Source organism: Quercus suber, unplaced genomic scaffold (assembly GCF_002906115.3).
Source record: "Quercus suber isolate HL8 unplaced genomic scaffold, Cork oak 2.0 scaffold_605, whole genome shotgun sequence".
Taxonomy (NCBI): Eukaryota; Viridiplantae; Streptophyta; class Magnoliopsida; order Fagales; family Fagaceae; genus Quercus; species Quercus suber.
Genome location: NW_027070048.1, coordinates 353682 through 379349, shown reverse-complemented (window position 1 = coordinate 379349; position 25668 = coordinate 353682). Strand labels below are relative to the sequence as shown.

General features: G+C 35.4%; 2 protein-coding genes across 4 annotated transcripts; both read left to right on the top strand.

The window, feature by feature from the left end:
• Positions 1–822: 822 nt before the first annotated feature.
• On the top strand, positions 823–14402 carry LOC111993428 (disease resistance protein RUN1). Its single transcript, XM_065765062.1, has 7 exons — positions 823–828; positions 2239–2573; positions 6199–6342; positions 6441–6617; positions 11607–12708; positions 12823–13014; positions 13218–14402. Exons 1-7 carry the CDS (start codon positions 823–825, stop codon positions 14400–14402), a joined length of 3141 nt encoding a protein of 1046 aa, XP_065621134.1.
• Positions 14403–14412: 10 nt separating this feature from the next.
• Positions 14413–23797, top strand: LOC112040876 (uncharacterized). 3 transcript variants are annotated; one of them, XM_065765065.1, is made up of 6 exons: positions 14413–15236; positions 15383–15515; positions 16308–16689; positions 19995–20188; positions 20640–20809; positions 22886–23797. In XM_065765065.1, exons 4-6 carry the CDS (start codon positions 20011–20013, stop codon positions 22946–22948), a joined length of 411 nt encoding a protein of 136 aa, XP_065621137.1. In that variant the 5' UTR covers positions 14413–15236; positions 15383–15515; positions 16308–16689; positions 19995–20010; the 3' UTR covers positions 22949–23797. The 3 variants fall into 3 exon arrangements, 1 of the variants encoding a protein (XP_065621137.1); XR_010625634.1 differs by having other exon boundaries at positions 14431–15236; positions 15383–15480; XR_010625633.1 differs by having other exon boundaries at positions 14432–15236; positions 20000–20188.
• The last annotated feature ends 1871 nt before the right edge of the window (positions 23798–25668 follow it).

Genomic DNA, 25668 nt, shown 5'->3' with positions numbered 1-25668 from the left:
CTAATATTTAGTTTTATGTAGTTGTCAGACACTCAAACCGTGTAATAGTAGGGCCGCTACTTGCACACCAACTCTATTAAAAAAAAATTCTTAATTTGTGAAGGCCGGACCCTCTGTTTCATAGTGATAGTGCCTATTCGCAATACACCTGCAATTTACCAAGAGCATTCACATTATGTGAATGACATGCCAAGGAAAAATTTAGCATAAAAGCTCAAAACCCCTCACACCTCCGGAGTTGTAAAAATCAATTATTGCAAAAAAATTTGCAATAGTGTTATAGTGCAATTCACTGTAGCTCATTTTTTTAAAAAAAAAAAACTAATATTTTATTCACTTATTTTATCAATTCTTCTCTCTCTCACCGGGTTTTGGGTTTTTGTTTTTATTTGGGTTTTGAGATGTATTATTTTATTGTGTAAAAATATTATTTTAATGTGTTGTATTGTAAAATAAAGTTGGGATGCTGAGAATATTGTAAAATGGTATGGTATAATTGATAAAGTAATTTTTTGAAATGGTAAAATAAAATGAGATAGAATTTTGGGATGTGAAATGTTCCTATATTTCCAATTGCTTCCATACCACACAAACACAAACAGTCTCTTCTTTTTCTTGACCAATGCACATGCAAAGACTTTCATATGATGCTAGTTCCCATTAACATTTAACAACCAATATATATATATATATATATATATATATATTGTTTAATTTAGTAGTTGTTGGATAGGAAGATACCCGGAGGATGAGGCTACGTTAGTTAGGGGGGTGCATGGGCGGGTTGGGTCAGGTTGAGAGGATTTTTTGACCCAACCCACCATGGTGGTAAAAAAAAATTCGACCCAACCCAACCAATCACAAAATCCAACCCAATCCACATGGTCGGGTTGAACCCATGGGTTTGATTTTTATTTATTATTATTAAATTGTAGAAAAAATATAAATATTAATATATTAAAAAAACCAAAGATTAGTATCAATGTAACTCTTAAAGGCAAATAACACTAATACTAAACAACAATAGTAATTTACTAGAGTTTTGTGAACTAATTGACTTTTATATAGGATAGGAAAAACTGGTTATTTAAAAAATTTATTAATTATATAATATATATATATATATATATATATATATATATATATATATATAGTATTAGTAGATGAGAATTGAGAAAGTGCTGCTTTACAGCTGGTTTTTTTTTTTTTTTTTTTTAAATTATTAAATATATAATATATATTTAAATATATATATAATATATATAAGTGCCCACAGCTGGTTTAAAAAAAATTATTAAATATATAATATATTTAAATATATATTAAATATGGGTGGGTCGAGTTTAGCGGGTTTGTAATTTTATGATCCAAACCTAACCTGAGGCTATAAAAATTTTTTTGTAACCCAACCCACAAAACCGACCCAACTTGACAGGTCGAATTTGACGAATCGGTAGTTTTTCTGCAAACTCCTACATTAGTTTCTTACCTAACTTCAGTCTTCAGCAATGAGCCAACATTACTCCACGCGGAATTTATTCTAATAAATTTGTATGCAGGACTTCCTAGTCTTTTTCTTACTTCATTGCTACAATGTTTCCTTGTTGATGCATGCGTGGTGTGGACACGCACTATATTTACATATACGCTGCTTTGACTCACAAGGGAAATTTAATTTTAATAAAGTCCTTTTTAATCCGGAAGATGGTGCCTGAGGCCACTTGCAAATTGAATACTCTGCGTCTCTCTTTTCTGCTTTGCTTAATTCTTTTTTTCCTCTCTCTTCCTCTCTTCGCACTGAATTTTCTTCCTCTCTCTCTCTGTCTCTCTCTCTCTCCCTATCAACCCGGTTCTACTCCTTTACAGACAACCCAAATCAACTGTGCCAACGTACTCTACCGTGGTCAACGTCAAATAGAGAGAGCTCCGATCTGTGAGCTTTGATCTCCGACAGAAATTTTCTCCTATCTCTGAGCACGAAAATTGCAAGTAGACGGCACCAGTGCTCTGTCTGCCACTTACAAACACTCCATCCAGTGCTCTGATTTCTTCTTCCCCAATTTATTTTCCTTTCATGTGTTAATTCTTACTAGTTGAATAATTTTCTTAATACATATCTTTAGTATTTTTCCGATAGCGAATCGATGGGCACAGAAAACGCCTTCTCCTCATGTTTTCCTTCTTCTTCTACTTCTACGCCTAGATGGACATACGAATACAATGTCTTTCTCAGTTTAGAGGCTCGACACCCGCAAAAAATTTACAAGCCATCTGTACGAAGCATTGAAACGGAATGGCATAACCATTTTTAGGGACGATGAAAGTCTCGATCGAGGAGCATTCATTAAACCAGAACTCTTGAAAGCAATAGAAGAATCAAAGATTGCGGTCGTTATTTTTTCTAAAGACTATGCTTCATCAAGTTGGTGCTTGACTGAACTAGCAAAGATCGTTGAATGCATGGACAAGAAGAAGCTGACAGTTCTGCCTGTTTTCCATGATGTGGATCCTAGTGATGTGCGCAAACTGAGGGGGACTTTTGAGGATGCCTTTGCAAAACATCTCATTGATAAACACTGAGAATGTGCAAACTTGGAAAGATGCTGTGTCAGATGTTGCTGGTATCTCTGGTTGGGGATTTGCGGGATGAGTAAGAAATTTGTTTTTGTTTATTTGTTTTTACTATTTTTCCTGATACTATTTTTCGCTACTTTCTTTATTTGGCCACATGACAACCTTCGTTGTCTATTACAAACCTAGGAAAAAATTATAAGCTCGAATTGTACTTTGGTTGAAAAACATTGCATGCATAATTTGTGCACATATATGTTAATCCACTTTTAGAGTTACCCTTTTGCTACTTAACAAAGCTAAGATTTTACTTTTGCTGAATGTTTAATCCCTAAATTAATGTATCTAGCTATGCCTTATCAGATTCTCAAAAAAAAAAAAAAAAAAAAAAAAAAGCTCTGCCTTATCAAAAGTACTTTTTTGCTATATATTTTGTTGCAGTAAATGTGTGGTTTGTCAAGTCAGCAAAGCAGACTTCCTTTTTTTTTTTTTCGGTAAACCATGATATAAATCACAAGTTTATTACAACGCAAACTAGCCTTATCAAAGGCCAATAGAGCCTCCACCACAGGCGGTGGGTTACAAAAAGTAGCAAAACTATACAAAGACTGCGCTCTTAATTTAGCCAATACATCAGCATATTAGTTTGCTTCCCGAAAAGCATGGATCACGCGCTTGTTTGGGAATTCTTTGAGAAGGTTCCTGCAATCAGTTAAGAGAGGCTCCATTAAAAAGTTTTCCGATTCATTATTCATAAGCATAACTACGCTCAAAGCATCCAATTCAATTATTAATTGCTGAATTCCCATCTCCTTGGCTAGCATTAACCCATCTCTTAGCGCCCACAGCTCAGCCAAGGCACTATTAGTGAACCCGAGCCCTCTAGCAAAACCTTTCAGCCAAGTTCCATCGCCCTCTAGCAAAACCTTTCAGCCAAGTTCCATCATGGTCTCTGATCAACCCCCCTCCACCAGCTCTCTCAGGATGCCTCATAGCCGATCCATCAGAATTGAGTAAGCAGACTTCCTTTCCATTAAATTACCATTTACATCATTTAAAAAAAAAATATATATATATATATATATATATATATATCATTTACATACTTTTTTTCTTTTGTTAAAACCATTTACATACTTAAAGTTTAGTCACTTATTATTTATCCCTTAATTTTTAAATACTTAAATTGGACTCATAAGTCATAACATTATGTAGCGTTTTATTCATACTTTATTCCCATGAAGAAAAAAAAAATAGTCAACATTAGTATTATTATTGAGGCAAATAGTATTATTATTGAGGCAAATGATCGTTCTTTAGTTCTTTATTTATTGGAGGAACTCAAGAGACAACATTAATCCGCACTCACATGCACAATAGACTTAGACATAGTTAATCTTTCTCATATGGGATGCAACTACATATGTCCTTTAAAAGTTTAAGAAAAATTCCTTGAAAATCTTAACGCACATATACGGTGGCTCTTATAATAATTTGCCTAGTATTGATGGCCTTGTTTTATTGATGACTTTCTCATGAACAAGATTTGATTGTTTGATGTGGCATGTTAGAAGCAATTTTCCTAGACTAACTGAGCAATTTCTTGGAAGATAATGGTTAAAGGAGACTCTCTTGCGAACAATGTTTGATATGGCATGTCAAAAGCCATATTTATAGTCTAATTAAGTGATGACTCTCTTCTTTCTCAGTCACTTTCTCTTCTCTCTCTTCTCACTACTAAATTGTTTTTCTCCTCTTCCTTTCTCACAGTATGGAAAAGTGGTCCTGAAATGTAGGAAATTAGGAATTTGTCTACGTTTAGTTGCGGTGGATTTTGGGTTAGGAGAAGAAGAATTAGAAAGAAGTTAGAGCTATTTTAACGTACCTATTGCTCAAAACACTAAATTTTATTAATCAACTCATTCTATTCTTTGAATAAAACTGAGCACATATATATATATATATATATATAAAGACTCGTACTAGTACTAGTAGTAATAGGATTCCTACTAGATTAGAACTATAAATAAAACTTAATATATACTAACTTGGACCCAAAAGTAAATAAACCTAAGATGCTTAGAATATCTTTAGAAGATTCTAGACTCAAATAAATTACAAAATACCTTAATTTGCAAAAATTACAGATTTGCCCCTCCGTATAAAACTAGCCATAAACTAATAAAATAAATACCTAAATTAAAAACTGTTTTAACCCCAAAAACAACTCATACTTAGACCATTAAAAGGGCACGTCTTTCACTTCAATTGAACTTACACATGAGAACCCCATAAAATAATTCTTGAATAGATAAATTTGCAAAGTAATAGCATTTTAATCTTCCATGACTCCATCAGGTCCAAACAGTAACTTCCAAGCAAACAAATTTGAAAAAATTCTAGGACACACCTAATTGCACCCCCAATTTCATAATTTTTAACTCGTGCAATTATAAATGGACACCTTTACCACCACTTTTCATTGACCACTCATAATCACACAAGTCTACAAATTATGAAATTTAACGTGAGAATGTGTGTCCATTACTAGCTTCATCAAATTAGATGCAAAGAGCATACATGCTAAAGTGGAAACACAATAGCAAATGCACAAGATGCAACATTAATCTGCACTCAAATGCCAATTAAGCTAGTTAATCTTTCTCGCATAGGATGCAACTATGTTAATGCAAGAGCAAAACCAAAATTATTTTAGAATTTTACATTTTCAGATTTTTGTATTTATCTCACAGGAAATTGGATAATTGTAAAACTTTTATTCGGATAGGGATTAGATTTGAGATTAGATAGGGATTAGTATTTGAGTTCAATTAAGATTAGTTTTCATTAGATGTTATCTTTTACAATCTCTTTATTTCTTGAGAGCTCTAGCTCTATATATGAGCCTAGTTTATTTGTATTGGAAAGATAGACATGATTAATGAATTCAGATTGGATAATGCCTTAGGTGCTAATTCCAAGTGACCCTAAAGTGCCGATTCTTAGGTTTATCTTTACTTTCCTTGTTACTTTACTTTTGGCCTGCATCATATGTTCTTTGAAGTTTAGAATTCCTTGAAAAACTTAACTCGTATATAATACTCTCATAATAATTGCCTAGTGCTAATGGCCTCATTTAATGGTGACTTTCATGTGAACAAGGTTGATGTGTGGCAGGCATCAGAAGCTATATTCCTGGGTCTAAAGTGGGATACAAATTTCGAAATGGTGAATTAAAAAAAAAAAAAAAAAAAAAAAAAAAGAAGAAGGCACCAACTCCAACAATCTCTTTTGTTAATTTGTTTTCCTTCTCTCTCTCCAGCACTGCAAGTCTGCAATGTCATCATCCTCATGCTAACCTCACCTTTATCTTTATTCTTCTTTCCTTTCTTTGCAGCTCAACGCTAAGCTAACCCAATTCTCAATTTTCAATCTTCTAAGATTTTCCTGTCAACAGCTTTTCAGTTTACGCACCGAAATCTATTTCTTGTTTCTTTTTTTCAGTGACTGAAATTTTTGGTCCTTGATCCAATTTCTTCCATATCCTTCTATGTCCACTCAAACAGCTTCCTCCTCCTCTTCTTTTTCTTCCTCTTTGAAATACGATGTGTTCCTTAGTTTTTGCAGAGTTGACACCTGCAAGAATTTTACAGACCATCTCTATGTTGCTTTGAGACAAAAGGGTATTATCACCTTCAGGGATGATGATGAGATACTTGAGCAAGGAAAGTATATTTCTTCACAGCTCTTGAAAGCAATAGAAGAGTCCAAGTATGCAATCATCGTTCTCTCAACAAACTATGCTTTCTTCAAGGTGGTGCTTGATTCAACTAGCTAAAATCGTTGAATGCATAGAAGAGACCAAGTTGACAGTTTTGCCCATCTTTTACCATGTTGATCCCTCCGATGTACGGAACCAGACGGGTACTCTTGCTGAAGCCTTTGAGAAGCATGAAAAAGATCCCAAGATTAACAAAGAGGATGTGCAAGCATGGAGCTGCTTTGAAAGAAGTGGGCAATATCTCTGGATGGGATTTACATGATAGGTAACATTTGTCTTTTGCTAGAGTACTTTTGTTCACATTATCATCAATATGGTAATTTTTCTACACTAAAGCTTTGCTGACTTTCCCGTGGAATAACATGACAGATTTTATTTGCTTTTTCTAATCTGATTAACTAGAGAAATTTCTGTTTGTCCCTTGTGTGTATATTATGACTTAGGGAATTATAAGCTCAAGTTTGACTTTGGTTGAAGAGCCTTTGCATTGTATGAGGCATGGTAGTCTATTACTGAATTACTCAATATGGACAAAAAAAATGACTTGGCAATCCACATTATATAAATGATTTGTTGAGTCAATGAGGCTTTGCTTCTTAGAGTTGGCCTCAATTCAAATGCTTGCCTTCTTTTAGCTTAGAATGTCTAATACCTTAAAAAAAAAAAAAAAAAAATCACAAAATGGCTTATTCATGTGTAAACAAATCCCTAACTTTCTTTTTTCCCCTTCCCAACTAAGGAGGGTAGCCTAAGGTATTTTTCATAGTGCAAGATTTCTGGAACACCTAAGGCTACCTTGATTCCATGCTTCACCACCTCCGGAGTAGTCTTACTAAAGAACAAGGAAGTTTTGCTCCTATTCATTTTTTGACCTGAAGCTTCTTCATACTGTTTTAGTATCTCCAAGACATTATCACATTGCTCCATTGTGGCCCTGCAAAAAATAAGACTATTATCTGCAAAAAGTAGATGTGTTAGTTTTGGACCCCTCCTACAAAGAGAATAGCCATGGATATCACCTTGCAACTCCGACTTTTTAATAAGACCATTCAACCCTTCCGTACAAAGAAGGAATTGGAAGGGGGAGAGTGGGTCTCCCTGCCTAATCCCCCTTGTAGGAAAAATCATCCCACATGGTTCTCCATTTACCAAGACTGAATACGATACTGTTTTCACACAACCCATAACAAGATTTATCCACCTCTCCCTAAATCCCTTCTTCCTCATTACCCCCTCTAAATAATACCACTCCACCCGGTCATACGCCTTACTCATGTCCAATTTTAGTGCCATATAACCATAGTTACCCCCCTTATAGTTTTGTAAACTATGCAAAGTCTCAAAGGCCACTAAAATATTATCAGAAATTAATCTACCCTTTGTGAAGGCTGATTGATGTTCTGTGATAATGGAAGGGAGTAATTTTTTGAGGCGATTTGCAAGAACTTTGGAATAAATTTTGTAAAGGACATTACATAGGCTGATTGGGCGGAATTGGTGAGCATATTCAAGAGAGTTTATTTTTGGAACAAGAGTGATAAAAGTATGGTTTAGGGGATTATGTATAGTACCTGAGTTCAACCATGGCAAGATGGAAGAAGTGACATCATGATTTACCATGCCCCAAAAATGTTGATAAAAGAGTGCAGGCATGCTATCCGGACCAGGAGCCTTGAGGAGCGCCATTTCTTTGAGGGTAGTAGCTATTTCACTTGCTTCAAAATCTCTACATAAACTTTCATTCATCTCCTCATCAATCACTGTGGGCACACAATCTAAGATGCTTGTGGAGACCCTCCCATCTGTTGAAGTGAAAAGAGATTTGTAATAGTTCACCATAACTTCCCCAATATCCTCCTGACTAGTTCTCCACACACCCCCCAAATCCCTAATGCCTTCCATAGAATTGTTCCTGAATCTTTTTGTGGCACAACTATGACAATATTTGGATTTTTTATCCCCCTCATTTGCCCATAGAATTCGTGATCGTTGAGCCCACATTGTAGCTTCCCTATCTTGCAATACCTCATTCTCCTTTTTAATTTGTCTTACCCTACAATTGTTCCCACTAACCATGGCTATCCTCTCTTCTTTAGCTAGCTCCTTTTTCAAACGACTTAATTCCAATCTCACATTCCCAAAAACATTTTTTTCCCATTGCCCCAATTTTTTCCCACACTTCTCCACTTTTCTAAGTATGTCACCCTCTACACCAATTTCACTTCCACTACCCCAAGCCGAAACTACCACTTCCTCACAACTGGAATTTAAGAGCCACATTTGTTCGAATCGAATTTTTTTTTTTTTTTGGGTAGGTGTATTCACACCCGAAAGTGATACAAGAATTGGAACATGATCCAATGAATTACAAGACAAATGGAACACCCTTGAACCTCCAAACTTCATAAACCAACTATTATTGACTAAACATCTATCAAGCCTCTCCCAAATTGAAACTCCATTTTCAAAGTGTTTGCTCCAAGTATAATTGGAGCCCTCAAATCCCAAGCCCATGAACCCACATTCATCAATCACCTCTCTAAATTGCTGCATTTGATTATACGGCCTTCTAGCACCCCCAATTTTCTCCTCTTGTCTGATAATTTCATTAAAGTCCCCGTAGCAAAGCCATGGCTTTTCAGGTCTTGAGTTCAAATCCCTAAGCTTATTCCATGCTTCTTGACGTCTCGCTGTCTCCGGTTCACCATAAAAACCCGTTAATCTCCACTCATTCTCTTTATCTTTATCAATCACCGCATCAATGTAGTATCTGTTTGCACCTTCCACTTTTAAATTCATTGTAGCTTTCCAATAAAGAACTAATCCTCCACCTCTACCCACTCTTGGAACAACCCATCTATGATCAAACCCAATACTCCTTTGAACAAATTCTAGCCTTGCATCATCTGTAAGCGTCTCGGCTAAAAATACTACAGTGGGATCTTTTGCCCGTATGATTTCCACGAGCTCCCTCACTGTACGCAGGTTCCCAAGCCCACGGCAATTCCATGCTAAACAACTCACTGTTCTAGGCAGGGCTGAACATCGGCTCCCGCCTTTTCCAAGGTTTTGTGTTCTCCATTAAGGGCTGTTTGAAGCAGCTTTGATGAAACTTCACACTGATCCTCCTCTGTTTCAGCCACTCTCTTCTTCCCGTGTGACTGAAAGCCTGCTGCCATGTTACCTCTGGGATTCTTTCTTTCTCTGCGTTTTCAGGTTGCTGAAGCACGTGGAGCTGATGACCCCTGAACCTTATTTTCTTTGGCAGCACGTGACTTATTAAGTGTAGGAGGCTCACTTAAGTTATCACGTGCCTTAGGGTTTTTTGAAACATTACTACTCGTTTCCAACAGCTTAGCCGCCCCAAATTCTTGAGCCAAACTTAATTCCACGTTACTCATCTTCTCAGCAATTTCAGTTTCCTTAGGAGTCTCAATAATTATCTCATTAAACCTATTTTGATTGACCGAATCTTCCCTAATAATCCCATCCCCTTCATTACGCCTTAATGAGACATTTATTTCCTCACCTTCAATGCTGACATTATTGCTACCGTTACTCCTTGTGGTTGCTCCGGTGCTCTTTCTCTACCTGAATCGGAACTCCGGCCTGAATCAATGTCCCCCGGTGTACCTGAAAATTTCTTCTTCTTCTCGGCGTAAAATCCAGGTACTAGAATTGTGCTTCTTCTTGCAGCCACAAACGGAGGAGCTCTCATGTAAGGACCAAACTCACGCTGCTCTGGAGTGAGCGTACCTTCACTGTTGATCCATAACTCACAGTCTTTGTCATCGTGAGTGAGACGTCCACACCAGTAGCACATATTCGGTAACCCTTCGTACTTGAACGAAATCCACACTTGCTTACCTCCCTCACCCACTGAAATCAATCTACCACGACACAATGGTAGTGACAGATCAATGGAGGCCTGGATTTGAATAAAATGCCCACCATCAAATATTTTCGGATCCGTCAGCGTGAAAACCTCCCCCAATACACTACCAATTTTTTTTGCAGCCTCTACTGTCATAAAATTCATGGGAATTCCATGCAGTTGGACCCATAATTTAGTCTTCTCAAACCTTACATCCTGCAGTGAGGACTCGCTTTCATATCGGCTCATTACTACCAAGTGTTTATCGAAAGTCCATGGCTCTCCCTCTAAAATTCTGTCCACTTCCTCTCTACTATCGAATGAGAAAAGAAATGTATGATCTCCAAAGCTTTGGATTTTGAAGCCATTCTTCGTTCTCCATAGCGGGTTAAACGTCTTCACTATGACCTCCATGTTAATGGCTCGCTTAGTCAGAAATTTTGCAGCAATAGAAAACTTCTCATTGCTCTCATCATCAAGCAAACAGCACCCTGGACCCTCCCTATCTGACAGCGTAAGCCTGTTCCACGACTGAGCCAAATCGTCCATCCTTACACTCACAATTGTTTCCCACACCCCAAAAAAGAACCCAACAAGCCTAGAAGCAACAGTGTTACTCCCAGGATACTCAACACCTTCTTCGAAGGGACACCCGAATTCTACTGTGAAAGAGAAGTTAGAGAGAAGAGCCAATTTTAATTATGGTAATGATTTAGACCCCAAGTTGTAATTACGGCTAATTCCAATTTTAAGCTAATCTACCAATTTATAGCCCAATGGTATACATCATTAGCCAATTAACAATATAGCAATCACAAGCATAAATAATCAATTGAAAAACTTAATCACTACTAAATAAAGAGCACAATACCTCACGATAACACTGTATTTTCATCTAATTTTTATTTCTTGTAGAATTTCTTCTTTGAGCAGTTAAAATGTTCTGCACAAATAAATAGGCCAGAAGCATAAATATATAGTAAATAGTTAAGTACTTCAATTGGTCTATCTGTTGTATCTTTTTTCTTATTGTGAAGATAAAAGAAATAGAAAAAAGGAATATGGAAATTAAAATCTGAGAAACTTACAAACAATGACATTAAAATTTGTCACACTCTAACTATAGGCTTATCAAAAAAAAAAAATAGGCACACTCTTAACCCATTAATCTATTACAATTAGAAGGAAACACATGGTTCACACATAGACTATTCGACGTGACAAACAAATCAAACCTCAATTATGATGCTATATTATGCACTTTTTAGATTCCACTTTTCCTCAATGAATCTAAGATTGTATTTTGAATATTTTGTCTCCTGTATTTATGCTATATATTATATAGTCATCAAAATTATTTTTTTGCTATCTTCTTTGCAGGCATGAATCAATAATTATCCAAGAAATAATTGAAAGGATATCTAGTGAATTGAATCTTATATTTCAAAGTGCCATTTCCAAGGAACTTGTTGGAATAGAATCTCTTGTGATGGAAATGTTGGATTTATATTTAGTTGAAGGGTCGGGTGGTGTTCGTTTTGTTGGGATTTGCGGGATGGGTGGAATGGGCAAAACAACTCTTGCACTAGAAATTTATGAAAGAATTTCTTGTAGCTTTGAAGCTAGCAGCTTTATAGCTAATGTAAGAGAAAAAACTATAAATCATCATCTAGTTTCTTTACAAGAACAACTTCTTTCTAACATCCTTAACGGAAGTAGAAAAAATATATCGAATGTTTTTGAGAGGATCAGTGTTATAGGGAATAGACTACGTAACAAAAAGGTTCTTATTGTTCTTGATGATGTGGATGGAGATGAACAACTAGAAGCATTAGTTGGGAATCATGATTGGTTTGGTTCAGGGAGTAGAATCATTGTAACAAGTAGAGATAAGCACTTGTTGAGAAGACGTGGTATAAATGATATATACACAATGAAGGGATTGAATGACAACGATGCTTTGCAGCTTTTTAGTTGGAGAGCTTTCAAGAAACCCTATCCTGAAGAAAATTATGTGGATTTGTCTATGGACTTGGTGAATTATGCCAATGGCCTTCCTTTGGCTCTTAAAGTTTTAGGTTCCTTGTTGTTTGAAAAAAGAATAGATGAATGGAATAGTGCCTTATATAAACTAAAACAAGAACCTAATAGAAACATTCTAAATATACTTCAAATAAGTTTTGATGGTCTGATGTATATTCAAAAGGAATTGTTTTTGGATATTGCTTGTTTTTTCAAAGGAGAGAACAAAGATTGCATAAGAGATATACTAGAAAGTTTTGGTTACCATCCAAACTACAATATTGAAGTTCTTATAGACAAATCGCTCATAACCATTGATAGAGAGAGAAGTTTGTTGATGCATGATTTGCTACAAGAAATGGGCCAAGAAATTATTCGCCGTGAATCCCTTGAAGAGCCTGGTCGTCGAAGTAGGTTATGGCGTTATGAGGATGTCCTTCATATATTAAAGAATAGTACTGTAAGTTGTCCATTCTAGACCTAAACTTATAGAATTATATATATATATATATATTTTAACAATTTCTTCTAAATATTTGTCAATTACTCTAATTTCATCGTTCTTGGTTATTAGGGAATAGAGGTAGTTGAAGGCATAATGCTAAACATGCCTATTGAAGCAAAGGAACACTTGAGTGCTAAAGCCTTCTCAAAGATGAAAAATTTGAGATTTCTTAAAATTGGTTATGTGCATCCTCCACAAGAACTCATTGAAGGTCCTATCCAACTTCCACAAGGCCTCAGTTATCTTTCTAATGAGTTACATGTAATTGATTGGCATGGATATCCTTTAAAATCCATGCCGGCCAATTTCCAACCAAATAAACTTGTTGAACTAAGAATGCATTGCAGCAAAATCAAACAACTATGGAAAGGAATTATAGTAAGATTTTTCACTTATACTAATTTGTATTTCTTGCTTTTTCATTAATGCTTGAGTTAGTCTAATTATTTATTGGTTTATAACAGATTTTAAATGAGTTAAAACTCATCGATTTGAGTGACTCTCGAAACTTGATTGAGATCCCAGACCTAAGTGGAGCCCCAAATCTTAAGCAATTAATTCTTCAACGTTGTACAGGACTATATAAGATTCATGCATCTATTGGAGATCTCAAACGGCTTATTCGATTGGATTTGAATGGTTGCAAATGTCTCGAAAGCCTTCCTCACAAGATCAGCTTGGAAGCTCTTGAATTTTTAGATCTTGGTGGTTGTTCAAAATTGAAGAAGTTTCCAAAGATTGTGAAAAATATGTCATGTTTGTCAAAACTTTGTTTGAGTGAGACTGCTATAAAAGATCCATCATTATTAGTGGAACGCTCAATTGGCCTTATAGACTTGGATCTAAGAGATTGCAAAAACCTTTCAAGTCTTCCTATTTCAATTTGTAGTTTGACGTCTTTAAAAACTCTCAATATATCTGACTGCTCAAAACTTGACAAATTGCCAGAGAACTTGGGAAATATTGAAGGCCTAGAGGAGCTAGATGGGAGTAGAACTGCTATAAAAGAGTTACCTTCGTCCATGGTTCTCTTAAAAAATCTCAAAGTACTATCTCTCTTTGGATGCGTGGGGCTATCATCAAAATCATTTAATAAGCTCACGAGGTTTCCTTTAATGCAATCTAGAAGAAGTCTAGATCCCATGGGCATGCTAGAGCGTTCTTTAATAGGCTTATGCTCTTTGACCAAACTTGATCTAAGTTATTGCAATGTTCAGACAATTCCAAATGTTCTTGGGTGCTTGTCATCTTTAGAACATTTAAATCTAAAGGGAAATAATTTTGTTTCCCTTCCTGAAAGTATCATTCAACTATCTAATCTGAGAGATCTTTATATGGGTGGTTGCACTCATCTTCGAATGTTGCCCAAGCTTCCATTAAATATTGAGTATATTGATGCAACAAAGTGTACCTCATTGGAAACATTATCATTAAAACCAGAATACAATTTTCTGCCGAATTTTCGTCTTCTCAATTGCGACAAATTGATCAAGAATCAAGGCTATGGTGACCTAGTTTCAACAATGCTAAGACGTTATATCATTAATCACCAGGTCTCTCTCTCTCTCTCTCTCTCTCTCTCTCTCTCTCTCTCTCTCATGTATAGTTCTAAGCATCATGAATTGTATGTTTCAGGGTCAACAAGATGATACTAGTGACATGGATACTAGTTACCATGTCACGATTCCTGGGAGTGAAATTCCAAAATGGTTTATCCACCAAAATATGGGGGGTTCAGTGAATCTGCAAGTGCCCTCAGATTTAATAGGTAACAAATTGATGGGAATAGCTATGTGCGCTGTTTTTGTATTCCGCAAGCATCATCCACTTCACCAACTTCATATTCAAGATTATGGAGATTGGATAGGTACGCATGAGATTCGATGTTCCATTAGTGGATTTAAAGGAAGCATGTTCATTATTTTATCCGAGGAATTTGGTAAGATTGAATCGTACCAGCTGTGGTTGAGATATATTCCCTCTGCATTCTATGGAGAGGACTGGAAAGAAATATTGAATCAAGTCGATGCTAATGGATTCAGCCAGATTGAAGTTAAATTTGAACCCAAAGGTCCAGGATTGGAGGTTACGAAATGTGGGGCCCATCTGGTATCCGAGCGAGACATTGAAGACCTTATAAACCAAACTAAGGCTGGGCCTAGCAGCTGCATCATCACTCCTTATGATGAGGAAGGTTTTGACGATTCAGCAAAGGATACCAAAATTAAGCGAAGCCATGATGACTCTAATGGGGAAGGGGCTGGACCTAGTGGAGAAGCTACCTCTAATGATGTAGACAAACCACACCCAAAGAGGATAAGATTCCCTAATCTGATTGAAAGATTAATTCCACGTTTGGGAAATTGGCTTGGGAATTCAAGCACACAAGAACAAGGTGACTCTAATTGCAAGGAAGAGAAATCCCAGTGAAATTGGTAGCTTTGATGAAATTGGCTAATCAACTTTCTTGTCTTTGACTTTTTGTAAGTCTATATCTTTTCTCCCTCTTACGGAGCTTGTTGGTAGTTGTATATTTCTTTTTCTTTTTTAAAATTCGTTGAATTTCTTTTCTTTTTATTCTATGACAAGGTTCGTTTAGTTTGGTAATTTGTTTTCTCATTTCTGCCAGCTACCTCATACTGGATACGAAGAAGTATTTATTTGGACTTTGTTGAAAAGGAGAAACTGTCACGTTGCTGGCTGACGAAAAAGCATGTGGAACTGATTGTATGGTAGTCATTTTTGTTCAATTGTGTTGGATGGTATATTCAGAACTCTCTGTTATTGCTCTCTTTTTATGGTATTTACTACAACTTTCCATAGGAGAATGCAATAGATGCATGGTACTCCAGTGTTGTAAAATCAAATGGAATGAAGAAAATTTGGGCCTCTGTTTCCGAGTGAAGTTAAATTGTAGCAAAGTAGATAAAGTTATTTGCAAAGCTTTCTTGTCGCGTACAATAGAACTAATGCAACTATTTTATCATTTAGAAGTAGGACAACTATTTTAAAACTTCAAAGACCCTTCTTTTCTCCTTTTTATTTTGACTTCACACCACACCACCTATTGTTTGGTTGATTGGAAAGCTGTGGAAATTTTCCTTTTTGGTATTTGTATTTTGTGCTGAGTTTGTCCTTGAATTAGGCCTGAGACAGTTGAATTAGGTTCCTAAGTTCTGACTTGTTTTTCTGGGTCCCAATATAACAAACTTCCAAAATATCATTATTTTCTGTTTTTATTTTAATAATTTGATTTAAGGACAAAATTTTGTCTAGAACTCCTGTTGTGCATGTGTCTATGTGACAAGTTAGCTCTGTTGAGTTAATAGAGTAAAGCTATAATATTAATTTCTTTCTTTAGAATATTTGCAGTATATGGATACTATGCTATCAATTATATCATTTGTTTGGTTATTGCTGGTCAAAATCATATTTTTAATGCACTTCTTTATCAGACTACGATCATCCAACAACCATCCTTGTCACTTCTAAATAAGAAACTTCTCATCGTCTTATTTGTCATTTGGAAACTGATGTCAAGTGGTTCCATCTAGGTGCATTGATGTGGCAGTCCTATATATTGTGTGGATCAAGTCCAAATTGGTTGAATCAATACAATTGCATGGAAGCTTCTATTGCTAGCAACTGCCAAAGCTTGAATGTGCAGAAGTGTGGGCTTTGTCACTGCTACATGACTTCTTTATCTGATAATTGGGGTCTCATTTGTCAATTGATGGTTGATAATGGAGAAAGATATAAGCAAAATTGTTTGTGAAGCAAGACCCTGTAGATTTAGAAGCTATGTTGAAGAAGTTTAGCCTAAAAGACTCAGATTACACATTGATTCCATGCTTAAGGACGAGGGAAAACAAGATGTACAATATCCTCTTGCTTTGCTGCCTTCATTACTTTTGAGCTTTTCCTTCTAAGCTACTGGTATGCATCCACCCCTGACCCCCCAGTTTTCTGTCATAGATTTATTTCAAATACTCATTTATTTCCTCTTTTCTTTGTGATTTGATTAAATATTACTTCCCCATGGTGTAACTTCAACTCGCATGTCACATCAGTACTGCCTCATTTGGATTTTTTCAAAATTTCTGTGGATGAATACTTCAACAGTGAGCAGAAATTTATACCAAACTTGTGTATTTCCTATATTTAGCTTTCCTGTCGATCAAATTTTCCAAGGTTGCATACCTGCATGAACTTGGGCCTAGTTCTTTTTTTTTTTTTTTTTTTTTTTTTTTTTTTTTTTTTTTTTTTTTTTTTTTTTTTTTTGGATGAATGAAAAATATTATTAAGAAAACACTCAGTACAAAGCCATATGCAGCATAAGTGCATAACAATAGCAACAACAGAACAACTAGACATGATATAGACATATTTGAAGCAGAGCAAAACTCTCTTTAAAGAAACACTTTCTGGATATTCCGAATGCAATATTGACTCTTACTAGGACACCAAATACAATCACAACATCACCTAGCATAAAAATTATAAATGTAGCAGGAAACACAGCGGCAGGAAACAATTCAGCATGACTGCACAGGATTCCCTGGCTTCATTTTGAGAAATGATAGTGGAATATTTCAACTTTCACATAGAGATATATTCATGCTAGAGTCTATGAAATTCCCTCTAGCTGCCATCCTTACACCAATCTTGCATTTCTTCAACTGCTCCTTACTTTAAGTATTCCTTCCATGAATTCTGGCATTTCTATGACTCCATAAATGGTATGTTAAAAATCAAACACCACCTCTCTCTCTCTCTCTCTAGAAATTTCTCTCTTGCTCTCTCTCTGGAATTTTCTTTCTACAAGACTCTCTTGCACAATTAAAGTCCAGCCACAATTTTAGGATGTCTAGAAGCTTAGAGAAAGCAGTTTACTTTTACTGGGCTAGAAATATCAAAGTCGGTGACTTAACTGACTTGAACCAAGGATAAATAGGAAGTGATGATGCTTATTTGGTGTGTGAAGTGTAAGCACCAATTCCTAGTGTGAGTGTACATGTCCTTACAAGAGTGAGTGTGGTAAAGTAAATTGCATGTGTCCGTTGTGCAGAGCAAGTGCGAGTGAGTTGGTGTGCGTTATAAGAATTTATTTTTGGAAAAGTGTAAAAGGCAAAAGTTGATGTGTGTGTCTATTGTGTAAGCAAAGTGTGGTGCATGTCTATGCAGAAGTGTCTTGTCTTTAATTTGAAATCAAAATTTGTTTTGTTCTTCATTACGTCTTGTGGTCTTTTTCTTTCCTCAACATGGTAGATAACACCTGCAATGCTAACTTACATAAGGACTAACTTACACAAGGAAGCTTTAAGACTCTTACCTTTTAAACTTTCCAACCCCCATTCAGCAACCTTTTTTCAATTTGTTTCGGGAGAGTCTATGAAGAATCTGTTCATAACTTCACTCCACAATCTTTTTGACAAACTGCTTTCAAAATATAGTTGGTCTCAACTGTCTCTGCAACTTCTTCAAAATGCATACAGAACATCCCCTTGTACCCCCACTAGAAGTGTTTACCCTAAGAGGATAATATGTATCTCATAACAAGCCAAGTGATGAACGCATGTGCGGCATGTCTCTGAATGGCTGTAGAAAACCAGATTTGCACTTACGGTATTGTTAACATCTGGTACTAGGGAACTTACGGTATTGTTAACATCACATTTTTTACATAGTGAACTAGCTTTCTGAAGGGAGACACCCATCAATCTAGGTACAGCTACTGCTTCTGTGCAAGATGAATAATCACAAACCAGAATAAAATTTAGAAGTTAAGGAAAAATAATATAATCATTTCTCTGTCCACTAAAAACATTTTCCAAATAATAGGTGGTTTCAGAATTTTTCTTGCAGATGAATTCAAAGATTGTTGACTACAATGTATTGATTAGTTTCCACAGAAAGCAATGGATTCTTGGAGTTGAAAAGTTTATTTTATCTTACATTAAGCTGCAAAGGTTTAATTCACTGAATGATTAGTCTAAGGCCATTGTCTTGTGAGGTCAATGATAGGGAAGGAGGACCATGCCATGCCTTATTACCTTATTAAGGTGAGAAGGGAAGTCTAAAAATTAGTAGCTCTTGAGCATGTTTACTTGGGTGATAGATGAGTATAAGAAGCTTATTATCATTTTCTCATTTTTATTTTTAAGTTTCAAATGATAAAATGGGAAATACTACCTTCTGCTCAATTCTACATACAACATAAGTGTCCCATTACATAGTTCCGACATGTATGATATGTTGACAGGATATCATGGATGCATCAGGTGTGACACTGGTTATTATTGGACCTAACAGCATTGCATAAATGCCCCTTGGCCCTAATAGGTCTATCTATTTCTCCAATGTCCCCCAGAGGAGGTTTGCTGTGTGTAGAAACCAGAGAATTGGACCTAAGTGGATTCCAGACAAGTGTTTTCCTTCAATACACTTAAAATTTTTTATGAGTGATGCTATGATCATATATATAATATTAAGTAGATTTACTAATTTAATTAAAGCTCCGTTTGGATCACGTTTTGGCGTTCGCGTTTTTGCGTTTTGCCTTTTTTTTTTTTTACCAGCGCTTCTTGCACTGTTCATGGGACATGAATAGTGCATTAAGGCAAAACTACAGTGCTGAACAGTGTTTTCAGCAGTGAACAGTAACCCAGAAATTATTTTTTTTTATTGTTTTCAGCAATAAGTTTTTAGTTTTCAGTAAAATAAGCAGTATCCAAACACAACCTAAGATTTATTTGGTAGATGATTCTTGATGGTGTTCAAATATTCATGTGTTATTAGATGAAAATAATTATTTGATACAAATCTGTATAATATCTAAAAATTGAAGCGTATCATTAATTACTTCTACGCTCTTGTTGAACCACATCAGTGTAGCATTTTGGTCCAGTTCAGTTCAATTCGGTCCACATTGGTCCTGTTTGGTCCACTTTGGTCTATTCGGTCCATTTCGGTACACATACAAATCCATATGACTAAAGTAATGGTCGAATACCTAAGTTAAATATTGAATGAACTTATAGTTTATCCTTTATTCTTTAATTGTGTTATTACTAATCAAAATCATCTTTATCGATATACTCAGCTCAAACTTCTATTTTATTTATTTAGTTTTACTTGTTAACTATGCAACTTTTTTTAGTCTACTAGAGCATCTAGACATGATTTTTGACAATTTGGAATTAGGAACTTCTCATCGTCTAATTTGTCATTCATAAACGAAGATCAGATAAATGGGCCATGGGATGCTTGACAGCAGAAATGATCGTCCTACTGCCAGTAGTACGGGTTTTGGTGCTACTACCACCACTACACGGGGTGTCTCTGGGGTTGAGGTTGATGATAATGATGGAGTGGAACTGGTTTCAGAAACTCAAAAGATCAAAAAAGATCCCACAAAGAACACCTGAAAGCATGTGTATGTATACATATTCATCTAAACATATGTTTTTGTGTATGTGACTATTTCTTTGGTTGGCTGCAAGGAAACTTTGAGGAAAATTAATGTAGAAAGGTTAGAAAGCTTTGAATTTTATCTCGTTTTGATGTTTTAGTTTCGGGGAATCATAATGCTCAACTAATATGGGGCTGAAATAGTCATGCTGGGCTTAGTTCTTGAAACATAAAAATTTTGTTTTCTTATCCTGTATTTTTCATAGAAACTGGACAAGTGACAAAATTCTAGGGTTTATGCTTTCTTATGGTTTTATTTTCAGAACACATAAGCACAGCTCCAGCAAGCCAGTTGTGTTTGGCTTTGCTATAAATTTCTTTCCTTGACATAAAATGCAATTTTTTTTTTTTTACTAAGAAATTATAACTTATTGTAGGTTATGTTGTTTTGTATATATTTTTTCTGATGATACCAGTTGGAGCAATGCCAGAAACCTTTGGAGGAGAATATAATTGTTTATTTGGGGACAATTTGTGGGAAGACCCACATTGCTGTACTGCTTATACACAAGCTGAGTCACTTGACAAGGAAGCCCAGGAAGAAGATATGCATCTTTTTGCCCCTATGGTGGCTCTGGTTCAGCAGGTAAGCTACTATTTACCATGTTGATCTTGTAATTTGATGTTCCGTTTTGGGCTGTATTTAAGTTTGAGGCAATTTTTCTAGTTTATATGGCTGGTGCATTGCACAGTAATGAAGTTGTGTGCTCCTTGGCTTGGCTGAGGGGGAAGGTCTTCACTCTTCAGGCCGTGAGAAAGGGGTTGGGCTATTGGTTGTTAGTGCTTATGTATGCAATTTCTTATTGTGATTCTAGATTTTAATTAGGGGCTTTCTGATTCTAATTGGTTCAATTTCACCTTGGAAGGGAGTTTGGCATTTAATAAATTGAATCATGATTAGACTATGAGCTCATTTCTCCTTGAAGAATATTAACAAAATCAAAGAAAGGCTGGACTACCAGAAAATACATAAGCATCAATTTCTAGCATTGAGGATTCAATTGCTAGAAATTAGTCAACCTTGATTGTGCAGAAGCCTGGGCTTACTCTTCTAACAACATGGTGATATGTAGAGTTTAAGAAAATAATAAGGCATTGCATGGCCTCTTTATCTAATAATTGGGGTCTCATTCGTCAATTGATGATTGATAATAGCCAAGAAAATGTGCAAAACTGTAATTATGAGGCTAGACCTAGTAGAACTAAAAGCTCTAAAGAGGAATTTGACCTTGAGAGACTGAGACAACCCCTTGATCCCATTCTTAAAGATGAGGGAAAACAAGTTTTAGAATAACGTTTCTACTACTCACACTGCTGCCTTCATTACTTCTTTGCTCTTCCTTCTGTCATAAATTTATATAAAAGATCTCAATTATTTTTACTTTTCTTTGTGATTTGGTGAGAAATTACTTTTCCATCCCTTTTACCCACAATAACACTGCCTCATTTTTCAAAAATATAATTTTTTTTTTTATAAATTTCCTTGTAAATCAAAATTTCCAAACTTAGATCTGTACTACATGATTAGTCATTTATTTTTTGATTTGATTTTAGATTTGTGCACTTCTGTTAAGGACATCACAATTTGATTTAAGATCATATATAGTTTTTGGCCAGTCAAATTGATTTTGGCATTCTGGCTTACTGATTAATTATTGGTGGGATGTGGATGTTGATTATTGAAGATTTGAAGTTTAAGAAATTTATAAATGTGGGAAATTTTATTGCAAAATGGGCAACCTTACTTCAAAAATAGATAGATTAACATTGCCATATGTATATGCTTTTTATTCTTTTGGATAAACATCATAAACATTTAAAACTTATGAGGTTCGTGATGATTGTTGTTTGTAGGTTATAGTTTAATTAGATTGGCACAGATAGAAAAGAAAAATAAATTAGAATATGTGATTGCCAGCACTTCACATCATTTAAGTGGTCGTGGAAGTAACATATGAGAGAAGCATACTGCTTGTATATTTGATCTGTGTGGGATTGGGTACAATGCTGGTGTCCATAGAAATTTTTATGGGACAATGTCCCCATTTGGAATTGTGTTGATAGATCTCATGTGCATGATTTGTACTGTTCTCTATATCTCAACCTGCACTATAAAATATATTTTCAAAAGTTATATGAGCCCTTATGTATTATTTATTTTTCTTAAACTTAGACAATGGTTTTTTAATTAAGGAAAAATGATAGAATGAGAAGCTTTATACAAACCTCAATGCTAGCAATCCACAGTTTTTGACATTCTTTAATGTTCTGGCTCTCTGGTGAGTTTTGAAACATACCTCAGTAAATGAAACAGCCAAAGAAAATTTGTTCATAGATGCTATGACTTTCAATTAATTCCCAAGCATCTTTGTGTTTTCTAATTTGGTGCTCCATTTTACTAGCCATCAATTAATTCTTCTTACAGTCATTAAGGATGTCCTTGCTGTAAATTAGAGTTATGCTAATATATTGGCTCTTAAGCTGTCAATTTTTTGTTTGGGGGGCGAGGGGTGTGCAGATTGTTGTTGACGCTGCGTCTCCTGCAGATCATGCTCATGTGCAAATTCCAGTGAATTGAGTGTTATCTTTTTCCTTTTTCTTTTTTGCTGAATGAATTGAATGTTATCTTCTGGAGGTAAAGAGGACTTGCTGATGACTGCAGAAATGGTGGTTGGTTCGGCTTCTGCTGATGACTGTGCTGTCCTTTGATGAGTTCAGCTGCTAAGTGGGGAAAGAGGCCTTTCATACGATGTATTCCATTTGAAACTATTGATAATGTGCAATCACATTTTAGTCAGTTTGGCCATGCTTTGGACTTGTATCTTCCCATGGTCAAAGTAGTGGATTTGCATCCAGAGGACTTGCTGATGACTGCAGAAATGGTGGTTAGTTCTGCTTCTGCTGATGACTGTGCTGTCCTTTGATGAGTTCAGCTGCTAAGTGGGGAAAGAGGCCTTTCATACGATGTATTCCATTTGAAGCTACTATTGATAATTTGCAGTTGCATTTCAGTCAGTTTGGCCATGCTTTGGACTTGTATCTTCCCATGGTAAAAGTAGTGGGTTTGCATCTAGGTTAATTGAGAATGGTGTAGAGGGTTTGCTGATGAATATTACTTACTGCATCTTTTTTCTTGACAACTATTTCAAAATGCTTAAACCATGGCCATGCAGCATGTAATTGGATGTGTTGTTAAACCTTCTTGGGTTTGTTGAAGGTTTTAAATGGGCTTGCTTGCCGAGAGATACTTTTACCACCTTGTCTATATAGCAAAAATTCAAAATTGCACAAGACTAGTAATGGCTAAAATCAAGATGTTGAGATGTGACTACAAGGTGGAAAATGAACACATGATTGAACACTGAGGTAGCACTAAATGGAAAACAAATGAAAAATATTCTGCAAAATTCATCCTGGGATGCAAATTGAAATTTAGTAACTGTTCAGAGGCTTTTCCTGGTGCTAATTGATTGCATGGTTTTTTCACGTTGCTATTTGCACATCATGTAAACTGATTTTGTACTGTAATTGCATATGCTTAGTAGTATGTATCACATCCTTTTGGGTGTTGCCCACATGTTTTTGGCTTGACTAATATCATGATGCATTTTTCTTCAGGATGAAAGAATGACATGTCAAAGGGGGTTTTGATTTTGTGACATTTGCTGATGAAATGTCATAGGGGGGTTTTGCCTATATGTCAGGATGAAAGAATGACATGTCATAGGGGGTTTTGATTTGTAGTGGACTAGCTAAAGTCAGTGTTTCAAGTGTTTCTGTTTGTATTGGTGTGTTTCATATCAATAATAGTTTCTGAATTATCCAAAATGATAAAAACAAGAGTCGTTGACATTTCTTTTGTGTAGATGCAACAATTTTTGAATCTTGAGGAGTAAGGAGATGCGCCTAGACCAGGCGCTTAACACTTCATTTCTTAATATGCTTGATGGTTGCATTTGTCATTGGCTTCCCACTTTAGCACATTTGTATTTCATCCCTCTTTTGTCATTGTATTTCCCACTTTATACCAGGGATATAGCTTCTGATGTGCCACACATCAAACCTTGTTCACATGAAAGTCGCCATTAAAATGAGGCCATTAGCACTAGGCAATTATAATGAGAGTAGTATATAACGAGTTAAGTTTTTAAAGGAATTTTAAACTTCAACAAGGAATTCCACTTGGAATTAGCACCTAAGGTGTTAGGAATCAACAGGCAACTATTGGAATATATCTAATCTGAATTTCATTAATCACGTCTATTTTCCAATATAAATAAACTAGGCTCTTATATAGAGCTCGAGCTTATACTTTGCAAATTCATTTATTCAAGAATTATTTTACTAGGTCCTCGTGTGAAGTCGAATTGAAGTGAAAGACGTGCCCTATTAGTGGTCCAAGTATGAGTTTTTCAGGGTTAAAACAGTATTTAATTTGGGTTTTTATTTTATTACTTATGGTTAGTTCACAGCCCCTAAATAGCCCTAACTTCTCTCTAATTCTTCTTCTTTTCTAACTCTAAACCCATCACAACTAAATGTAGACAAATTCCTAATTTGTCCTACATAAGGACCACTTTTCCATAATGTGAGAAAGGAGAGAGGAGAAAAACAATTTGATAGTGAAAAGAGAGAGACAAGAGAAAGTGACGGAGATAAAGAAGAGAGTCATCACTCAATTAGACTATAATAGAGTTTTTTGACATGCCACATCAAACATTGTTCACAAGAGAGTCACATTTAACCGTTATCTTCTAAGCAATTGCTTAATTAGTCTAGGAAAATTGCTTCAAACATGCCACATCAAACATTGTTCACGAGAAAGTCATCAATAAAACAAGGCCATCAATGCTAGGCAATTATTATAAGAGCCACTGTATATGTGGGTTAAGATTTTCAAGGAGTTCTTAAACTTTTAAAGGACATATGTAGTTGCATACTATATGAAAAAGAATAACTACACCTAAATCTATTGTGCATGTAAGTGCGGATTGATGTTGCATCTAGAGTTCCTCCAATAAATAAAGAACTAAAGAACGATCATTTGCCTCAATAATAATACTAATTAATGTTGATTAAATTTTTCTTTTTCTTCATGGGAATAAAGTGCGAATAAAATGCTACATAATGTTATGAGTCCAATTTAAGTATTTAAAAATTAAGGGATAAATAATAAATGACTAAACTCTAAGTATGTAAATGGCTTCAACCAAAAAAAAAAAAGGTATGTAAATGATATATATATATATATATATTTAGAATAATGTAAATGGTAATTTAATGGAAAGGAAGACTGCTTTCACATTTTGTGAGGATGTCCCCTGAAGAGCCTGGTCGTCGAAGTAGGTTATGGCTTTGTGAGGATGTCCTTCATATATTGAAAAATAATATTGTAAGTTGTTTATTCTAGACCTAAACTTATAGAAGTTTATATTATATTCTTAT